The sequence below is a fragment of the Micrasema longulum genome, unplaced genomic scaffold (assembly GCF_059751315.1).
Source record: "Micrasema longulum isolate JH-2025_06_02 unplaced genomic scaffold, ASM5975131v1 h1tg000008l, whole genome shotgun sequence".
Lineage (NCBI taxonomy): Eukaryota > Metazoa > Arthropoda > Insecta > Trichoptera > Brachycentridae > Micrasema > Micrasema longulum.
Genome location: NW_028277216.1, coordinates 613,156 through 623,910, shown reverse-complemented (window position 1 = coordinate 623,910; position 10,755 = coordinate 613,156). Strand labels below are relative to the sequence as shown.

The 10,755-nt window shown below is 29.9% G+C and overlaps 1 protein-coding gene across 1 annotated transcript; it reads right to left on the bottom strand.

Moving 5' to 3' along the window:
• Positions 1-279: 279 nt before the first annotated feature.
• Gnpnat (glucosamine 6-phosphate N-acetyltransferase) lies at positions 280-10,064 on the bottom strand. Its single transcript, XM_088232866.1, has 6 exons — positions 9,779-10,064; positions 6,145-6,367; positions 3,520-3,647; positions 1,991-2,052; positions 857-997; positions 280-571 (listed from the first exon to the last, which is right to left on the bottom strand). The coding sequence occupies exons 1-6, from the start codon at positions 9,800-9,802 to the stop codon at positions 556-558; spliced, it is 594 nt and encodes a 197-aa protein (XP_088088992.1). The 5' UTR covers positions 9,803-10,064; the 3' UTR covers positions 280-555.
• Positions 10,065-10,755: the final 691 nt, after the last annotated feature.

Below are 10,755 nucleotides of genomic sequence, written 5' to 3'. Positions count from 1 at the left end.
GTAGTATTTTTTTATAGACAAATATCATGATCCTTCAAGCCGCTCACCACACAACGTGATAAAATCTCAACGCCATAATCTTAATCAATTTTCTTTGCTATGCAACCATATTAACAATTGTTCAGTCCGAACTCGTAATCTTGTCTCAAGTACAAATTGTTTTAGTGACAGAAGCCTCTAAATCTAACCACACAGATGATCTTTTACACTGGCTCGTGTGAAAGATCATAACATGAACAGATTTTTGTTAATAAACCTCTATCGAAACAAACAAGAATATAATCAACTTACAAAATGTACATTTATTGTCAGGAAATAATTTTACCTAACAATGATATCTAATGATAATAATGGTCTTATTTTAAATTACGCATCATCAGCTGTGCTGGAAAAGAAATGAAAGTAAGGACTGCAAACTGTCGACGATATTTTTCTTGTAATAAAACATGTGTGAAGTGCGTAGTATTGACGTGTATTGAGTATGGTGTCGTGATCCACAGTCAGTGAGATGATTTACAGCTTGGCATGCGTGGCAGTTGTCCTAGTGGCTAATTGTCAGGATGAATCAAATCTGAAAACACAAATACTCTTAACATTGAACTCAATAACTAAGCATATTACGTACTATAATTTTTCTAAGAACAGCTCGCTTGTTATTTGGGTGACCATGAAAAGTATAAAAAATTCAAATTCAGAAAAAAACATTTAGATCCATTGTAATCTATCAAAATACTTTGATATGTTAGTTTTGTTAAGGCACTGTGTGGAACTTATCCTCCATGTAAAAAGAGGTTCCGTGGAATTGATAATCATAATATACGTATAAAGTTAATTAATTTGTGTGATATTTTCATACCTCCTGTTCATGGAGTTTGAATTTCCCGGTTCCAGATTGTACCCCAAGCTCTTGTAGTACCCGATGAGACTATCTTTACAGTCCAGTGACATCTTGTAGCACCCGAGGGACTCCGCCAACAGAGTCACAGTCACAACAATTCTATGAAAAAATATGAGTTTTATATTTGATAAAAGCAGTTGGATGTTTTATCTTCTAATTCTTCCTCTGGGATTAAGAAATATTTTAGATAATAAATAATACGGCACTCTTTCAATAATAAACTAAAATTATTCCATTTCAGCAGCAACAAAAAAATATATTAACAAATAGCTTTAGTACAACGAGGAAGTTTTAATGCTACAGGAAATTGGATATAAAAAGTGTTTTTTTACACTCCGTAAAAATTAGAACATTCAATGTACGGCGAAGTATGTATGAAAAAATTCATAAAAATGAACAACTTTGAATAACGTCATGAGTTTTTGTGAATCGAATCATCCAACAATGGTTTTGTGATAGATATCCGGTTTATAGGAAGCCAATTCACCAATCGGCAGAACTCATCATAGAGAACTTGTAACGTCATAAGCGGAGTAATTTAAAAATTACAAAACTTTAAAAAATAATAGTGCTAATAATATAATATAGAAAAATATATTTAAAAAAATTAATTAATAATTAATCGTGTCTTAATTTGATGGTATATAAACAAATAAAATATTCATTTTTTAAAGTGATAATTTAAATATTTTTTTGCATAAAACAAAAGCACAACAAATTCATAGAAATTAATTTGAATAACAAGTTTACAGCAATTTTATTATTGTTTATAATATACAAATGGAAGTACACCAAGTATTTTATTCATTCTAATTAGTAGATTAATACAAAAACATATTGTGTAATTCACTAAATGTATTGAAATCAACCACACAAAGTGCTTTTTACAAAACAAAACAAATTAGAACTGATACAAATCAATTCTCGAAAAGCTTATCTTGGTAATAAAATACTTAATTGATAGCTGATAATAAAAATAATGCCATTTGTATGATAAATAAACTCGTGGCTACCTAATTAAAAATATGCTATATACCTAATATAAAAAACAGTAAGTATAAAATAGTTAAATATTAAAACCGGGGTACTTACAACTTTCCTAGTTGATTCCCTCTATATGTATTATTCACCACTACATCTTCTAATCTGCCTCTCTAAATAAAACAATAAAAATAATTAGTGAAAACATTACGCAAAATATAAGACCAAATACTTAACAGATATTTGGAAAACTACTTTTGTACATATCATGCGCGGTGGTCCGTCCATAAATTGAATGAAACCAATGCTTCCCTAAAAATTTGACTTCTAAACAATCAGGACCTATTTTTCATATATAATAAAATCAGCTATAAGTTGACTAATCTTTTTAATAACTACAACAAACATTTTTTAATTTGACGTTAATCGTGGCGATCTGAGATGGATTTGATATTCATACATTAACAACTTCTAAAAAATTGTGACAAACCCAAACACAACCTTTCACCTGAGCAGTTATGCGCTAACTGAAGTAAAATTCATTACCCTCTATCTAATTCTGGAATAAGAAACTGCGTAAATCTGTTGGTTCCTATGAGGCGGTTGGTTATAACTGAATTCACAAGTCCGTGCATGTGCAAAATTGAGATCTTACAAGCTTTGTGGAAGCAGTTTTAACAAACCAATCCATGTTTTTTTTAAATTCATTTGTTATATTTTTTTTCTTTGCGTTTTACAATAGGTATACATAAGTTACAAATACTAAAAAAACAATTACATAAACAAACAAAAAAATACCACAAAGGCATGGCCTGCGTGTGGATATACATTTTATTTTAAATTTAAATAAAAGCTACTGGAAGAATACGATAGATACAAAAAAATCAAAAATGAGTTCTAATATTAGAACACAATATGTTTTCTTAAAAAAAAGAATACAAACAATGTAAAAGTATAAATAAATAAATATACTGTGACAGTTTTATAATTAATTTAGAACTATAATCGGTTGACACGATAGTATTATAATATTCAACAATGAAATATAAAACTCTTTTATGCTGAAATATGGCATAAAATCACTTTTTATTTTATTTCAAAGCACTTAACTCGAATTACTGTGTTGTTAGTAGGTACATAGGTAAAATGTGTACCTTTGTAAAATATGTATGTAATCATTGTAATTATTACACTTTCAGTATTTCCGAAATAAATTTTGAACGAGGAAAATAAGCTATGAGTTTTTCTTTAATAAATTATTTCTTATGTAAAAAAATAATTTACAGGTTTTCTTGTCATTTTTATTCCACTATCATAAACATTCAAAATTATTGATAATGGGTATATATATAACATCTGAATATTTTTTTTCAGTTTTTACAAACCAAATAACAAATAGACTAGTCCTTGGTTCTTATGATAATACAAAATTAAATGAAATATTAAAATACATTTTAAACAATTGAGTCACTAAGGCCTTAGAAGCAGAATAAAAAAAATATATGATGGAAACATTATGCAAAATTAAGAAATTTTTTTTCTTCATAGTTGAATAAAATTAAAATTATATTACATATTCACTATTAATATGTTCACATATTTTTTTTGTTGATAAAAAGAGTATAATTCAAAAGACTTACCAGTGAACAATTGTGTATGAACTTTTGTTCGACTGTCAATGTTGAACTGCCAATAATTTTCTTAGATCTTGTATCCTCGATAACGGTTACAAAATAGCCCCCAGATTGCTTCATGTAGTGAAAACGTTCTAAAAAAAGTTAAAACCATATACATACATAATTATATACAAAAATAACAATAGTCTTATCAACATTCATTTTTGCAATAATCCTCATTAACAGATGTTAAAGCAAGGACTTCAAAACTGAGCATAATAAATTACTTATTTTATCCTGAATTAAATTATCTTTAAAACATAGGCCTCACCATAATATAAATGTATTTAAGAAATATCTATGAAAATAAAAATGTAGATAAACATAATTATGGATTTTACATTGCATAAAAAATATCGGTTAGTATTCCTACAAAAGAAAGTTTTTTATATTCAATTTTTAAGTAATAATTTCAGAGTTTTGCTCTTTTTCAGACATGAAAAATACGGAACCCTCTATGTTCCACCTATATCAGACTAGAAAATTTTAGAAAAATAATTTTCGATACTATCTTCACATTTCTAAATTACCAATCAACCGCATGTCACCACAAAATCATGAACCTTGAACAAAGGAGAACATTAATTTATTTAACATTTCTAGATAAAACAACAAACAGCATGGTCAATTTATTCATCCCAGCTTTTGATTAAAATATATTTTTATTGTTTGAAAGATATACATCTATTTTTTTTAATACACAATATTTATAACCTACTGCCAAATTATTATTTTTACACAAACCTTGCCCAAATTATAAGTTTTTTATTATTTAAAAGATGTTACGAGAAATATAATAATAGATTTACCGAGGCTGATATTTTTTATGACAATTCACCTAAATGTAAGTCAAAAATCATAGAAATATTGAGAGAAGCAGATATTTAATTATTTTTATTATCATATACATATTTTTTCATTTCTTGTCTTTTACATTTGTTATATTTAACATAATTTAAATTATTGTATTTAGAGTAAACAATTTTTTGGTGAGTGTCCTACACTAATATACAAAGAAATTGACAATATTTCTGTACATACTGTTTGTTTACCCCATAAAAACATGTTTAAAGTCCGGCTATTTCATCAAATTTTATACACAAGTGTGTCACAATAAAGTAAATATTCATATAATACCTTTTATAATCTTTGTTATGATTTGTTAAAGTATTTTGTGTCATGGCATATTTTTAAATAAAATTCAGGTAGGTATTATAAATAGCTCTTATTGAAGCACTCCAAAATGCCAGAGTTGATTCTAGATATATAAGACTAATAACATTCATTTATGACAGTGCTACTATGGATGTGAGGATTGATAAGAACACAAAAACTGGTAAAATCAAAATAGAGAAAGGTGTCAAACAATGGAACACAATATCAACGAAGCTCTGTACACTAGCCTCGGAGGATGTATTTAATACCCTGAATTGGGAGAATAAGGGTGTAAAGATCGGTGGCATGTTCTTGAGTCACCTGAGATTCGTAGATGGGTCATAAGTAAACACATGGACGAACTAGGCGAAACAATTATGGAACTACATGGGACTTCAATAGGGATTCGTTTGGATAAAACAAAGATTATAGAGTCCAACAAGGAAAACATTTTCATTAACAATAATAAAATTTAAGTGATTGATAAATACATGTATCTAGGACACAAAGTCAAACTTGGTAAAGATAACCAGACAGGGGAGTTGCCAAGAAGAATAGAGCTAAGTTGGGCTGCTTTCAACAAGCTAAAGTATATTTTTGAAAATAAACAAGTCCCAATGTGCTTAAAAAGACAAGTCTACGAATTTTGTATGTCGCCGGTGACGACATACGGACTAGAAACTATGTCTGTGACACAGAAAAGTAGCCAGAAACTAAAATGCACGTGACAATCCATGGAAAGACAGATGCTTGGTGTATGTTTAAGAGACAGAATAAGAAATGTAGAAAAAAGGCCCCGAACCGGAGTCGCAGATATCATGGATCGTGCAGCAAAATTAAAATGGCAGTAGGCAGAACACTCGGCGAGGCAAAATGATGACAGGTGAGACCCAGAGTGGAGACCATGGGGTGGAAAGCCACAAAAAAGATGGGTCAATGACATTGCCTCGATAGCCAGTAAAACATGGATGATAAAAGCGGGTGATAGGAAAGAATGGAAGCGTTTGGAAGAAGCCTTTATCCAGCAGTGGAGAGAACAAGGTTGAAGAAGAAGATAATGAATAGTAAATAATTTATTTTTTTAAAATCTCAAATTGATTTTTATAAAAAAAAAATATTCTTACCATTATTCATTTTTGAGTATATTTTTTTACGCGTAGAACGTATCCATTGTGTAAAAAGAGGTTCCGGTGTACATTTAAAGACTGACTAAGCCAATTTGTATGACTTTTCGGTGGAGAACTTTTTAAAAGAAATACATAGTTATACTAAATTTTTAATGAATATACTAGCAAGAAATCGTCATAGAAGTAAAAAAAAACCCACAAGCACTCAATAAAAATATAAAAAACATGTACCTTCTTACCTATTGGTTGGCAACAAATTAAACAAGATCATAATGTGAATCATTATTATTTTAAAACAATAATTCACCTTCAAACTGTTGGCGCGTACAATTTCCAACGCTAGTGAGTTCACCTAGTAACTGAAGGAATCCTTTATCGTAGTCTCCTTTCTGTAGAGGTCGGACAACCAACCACGTCTCCCCGGGATTAGCTGCTGAGATGGGAGGGTTGAATTTGGTAGGACTTTTACTAAAGTCTAGATTGATGAGTAGCGATGGCGAGTAAAGGTATTCCTCTGAAGTGCTGGCCACCTGTTGAACATTCTTTTTTTATGGATACAGCTCAATTTTCGTAATATAATGAGGAAGTTCAGTGGTTTTTTTAATGTATTATTTGTTAAGACTATTAAACTAAGCCAAAAAAATTATATTTTATGTTTGAGCGCTATGATTTTTCATTTTGTTCACTTCACTCACTTCATTCACTTCATTTCGTTCATTCCATTCATTTCATTCATTTTGTTCATTTTGTTCATTTTGTTCGTTTCATTTGATTTTTATTAGGGAACAATAACAGATAACTGGACATACATACATAGATCATAGCACGCAATGTGTTACAGATTATAAATTAATAAAAGAAGAAAATTTAAGAAAAAAACTAGGGAAATGAATACACAAAAGAAAGCGCAAAAAAAATACAAAATTACATTATGATTACTTGTAAAAATGACTTAATAATAGATAACAAATTATTTTTCAATTGACTTAAGGAATTCCCTAAAAAGTCTATGAATTGTTGCACTTATGAATCCTATTTTATTCCCTAAATATGCGAGAGAAGGGATTATAATATTCTGTATTCGAGGAAATGCACTCAACTCTGAAGATGTTAGGATTACGCAGTCATAAATATATGACTAATAAGTGTGTAAGTGTTCAAATATAGGTGTGGATATTTGTCCGTATTTTTTTTGTTTCTATTACAATTTACTTTTATATATTTAGTTAATCTTATAACTGTAACTTTCCAAAAAAGAGACTAGATCTTTTACTTGGAGAGTGACTTACACTGTTACTGTTATATTTTTAAACCAACCAATAACGGGTCATAAGCCCTGTAAATGTCAAGAGTTCAAAAACCATATTTCCTTCTCAAAAGATTCTTCTCCAACATTGTTGAAGTATCTATCAATACTTCATTGTATACTGTGACTCTTTCTATGACATAACAAACAAAAAAACATGTAGTTAAACCTACTTGCCTACAACTGGTGCAAAATAAATTACGTAACAATTTATTACTTAACTTTCTCTTTTTAATCAAATGCCGAATACTTTTATTACCTATTATTAAACTCGGGCGATTTGTGGTGTAAATAACATACTGACAAAGAACCAGTTATTGAATCTGATTTTTCATATTATTTATTCATTACAGAAAATTATAATAATATTAGTAGTTACTCTTATTTTTTCCTCGTTTAAAGATTAGTTGGCAACAAATTGAACAACATTATAATGTCAACAATAATTCACCTGCCTGTTAATGCGTACAATTCCCTACACTAACGAGTTGACCTAGTATCTGAAGGAATCCTTTATCGTAGTCTCCTTTCCCTACGGAAACCTCTACAGGTTGGAATATCCCTGGGATTACATATATGAAATAAAATAGCAACGTATGCCAAACCGAATCCGTGAGACCGAAAACCCTGTGCTGAGTTGGGATACAACATAGTGGAAAGTGGAAGCATACATATGTAAAAATAAATTAAAAATTCCATATCAGTATTTGAAACATGCGCAGCACATTGTGTGCACCATATTACGTTTAGTTATGAACAAATGTATGCAATGTCTCGCAGCAGTCTCCTGCAATGGTCTTTTCCCTTAGACAAAATCCAATTTTGAATATTGCTCATGAAGATGGCTTTTGTTTTGGAAAACTGAATACCTATGTTCACAATATTTAAACAGTCTCAAAGGCACAAAATAAACATTTGCAAGTCAAGTCTCAACAGAGATTCAAAAATTCTTAGAATTATATGGAAGACTAGACATTTACAGTGCTTATGACCTGTCATTGGATGGTTTAAGCGATCACTTTGCACACGGTCTAACATTCACGGTTCTTTCTGTGTTTAAATTTCCACATCTCTTAAATTTTTGAAGTTTTATAGAGCTGAAACTTTTATGATGTGAACAACATTCATCCAAATTATTTCTTCAAATTGGATAGAAAAAATGTTTTCTTGGGCGTAGTAAAAATAAGAGCATTCTATTGTAGAGCAAAGATTCTTGAAAATGTATGAAAAAAATAATAAAAAATGTTTGATAAAAACGCACTACTTTGAACCACGTCACTGATATGAGAGCTGTAAAGGATATCTGGTTTGCTTACCGTAAACGAACCAATCAGGAAAACTGACTGACTGAGTTATTTCAGAAATACAGAAATAGAAGGGAGCGCGGCCGGGCGGTTGTCGGCCTTTCAGACATCCCACCCCCCTCCTCGTTTTTCCCCTGCAGAAGTAAGCAATCATTTGCTTTTTTTGATATTTTATTTTTTTAAATTTTATTTGTTATAAAAAATTATTTTAATTTGCCAATATGTCTTCTTGCTCATACTGATTGTTGTGGTTTCGGATGTGACAGGGTTTAATGAACACCCTGTATATACATACATACATATACATACATACACATACATACATACACATACATAAATACATACATACACATACATACATACATACATATATACACATGAACATGCATATATACATACACAAATGCACATACATATGTGTACATATATATATAATTAATAATAAAATAGTGAAAACTAATAAATAAAATGATAAAAAATATGATAACTAAAAATTTTGCTAGTAGATGGTGCTAAAATATGAATTAAATTCTGTTATATATATCACGTTCCAATCCACGCCAGGTGGTGCGCGGACTACTGCATTAGTTCACCAAATGCTGAGTATATTGATCCGTTACACTAAGGTAGGTGATCAGTTTTATGTCTCGGAAAGAATAAAATAATTCAGGATTTTTTTAACAGGTATTAATGTTAAGGTGTTGATAATTTTAACTAGAATTTTTTGTATCCTTTAAATTTTCATCCCGATTCAAACAATTGAATTTTGTAGAAATAACTCATTATTGCATATGGATAACATCTTGATTGATCAATTTATTGGATTAGATAGTTTTATCTGAGGAAGTGACTTTACTTGAATTACCTTGAAGCTTATCTATACAACTCATTTATTTAATAATAATGGCAATATAGTTACTACCAGATTTACCAATAATTAGAATTAAGCTTTGTGTACTTATGACAAAAATAAGAATTTTTCACAAAATTAATAAACTAAGCTTTGTGTTTTTTCAAAACTCGATTACGGAAATTAACTTACTATAACACTTACATAAGTGTAACTATAACACTTACTAGTATTAATAAATATAATATATTTACTTTTAGTCATATATTTTAAAACTGCCTGGGGGAAAATAACTGCCCAAAAAAAGAAAGGGAATATAATGAAAGATTTAAAATTTATACCACATTTATGACAGTTTGCACTACATCGCCAGATTGGTTTAAATAAATTAAATAATTCACATTTCTATTTCCACGCGACGTTAACGACTCATTTGAGTTGGATAAAATTAGAAAATACTATGTTTTACAAAACTTCTTACCCCATTAGCGTTGGGAGCCCCCATCGTTCACCAAATTTGTCCACCAAATTATTGACGTGTTACAACTAACTGCTCAAATTTACCATTCCCTCGCATTCCCTAACAGAGACAGACTAATAGACAAATAGACTGACATTGAAATGTTGCGGATAACTCGTTATCATTTACATTTTTCAAGTGCGCTGAAAACAACTTTCACCTGTCACATTCCAGTGTTGGCTACATTGTTAAAAGGCCGTTTACACGTGGACAATACCATATTGTTTTTCCTGGGACTTAAAATTGTACAGTATTGTGCAAACTAATGGAATAAGAGTTTTTTTTTTTTTTACGTATAGCAACACTCATCTGTCAATTTGGCAGTTGTTAAGCGCCAAAAATTATGACTTACAGTTCATTAATACTTTGCGAGTTCAAATTGGAGCTCAATATTTCAAATAATCCCACTTCGACTGTTTATTTGAGAGAGCTCTTCCATCCTCTTTCACAACACGAACTATCTCTTCGTTCTAGTAACGAGAGAACCCTTTTAATACCCTGTCATCACTCTAATTTTCTTGCCTCCTCTTTCACTGTAGTAGCCGCTCGATTGTGGAATAATCTACCTACTAATGTTAGAAACGCCCCTTCTTTATTTATATTTAAGTCAAGATTGAAATGCCACAATCTAACTATTTAAATTGTTCCTTTTTCCTTCTTCTTTCCTTCCCATCTCCTCTCCTATCTTCATAGCATAGTGTTATTTTTTTAAATATTTTTATTTTGTTTACCTTTGTTTTTAATTTTTGTATAAAATTATAAGATTCAATATGTCCATATTTTTGTGAATATGTGTTGTATTAAATAAAAGTTGTATTGTAGTGTTAAATAAATAAAATTGGTAATTGTTGGTGTACTATCTGTTGTTTTTTATTACATTTTCTCAAAAAAAGGACTAATTTTATAAATTGCTTGCCTATGTGTTTTTGAGTTGCTTA

Bases quoted from the DNA above. Each gene is read 5' to 3' on its own strand.
- Gnpnat (XM_088232866.1), bottom strand. From the start codon at position 9,802: ATGGGGGCTCCCAACGCTAATGGG. The intron at 6,368-9,778 runs GTAAGAAGTTTT...AATGTTCAACAG, and splicing joins GGGCTCCCAACGCTAATGGG to GTGGCCAGCACTTCAGAGGA. The intron at 3,648-6,144 runs GTGAATTATTGT...AACTTTTTTTAG, and splicing joins TACGCGCCAACAGTTTGAAG to AACGTTTTCACTACATGAAG.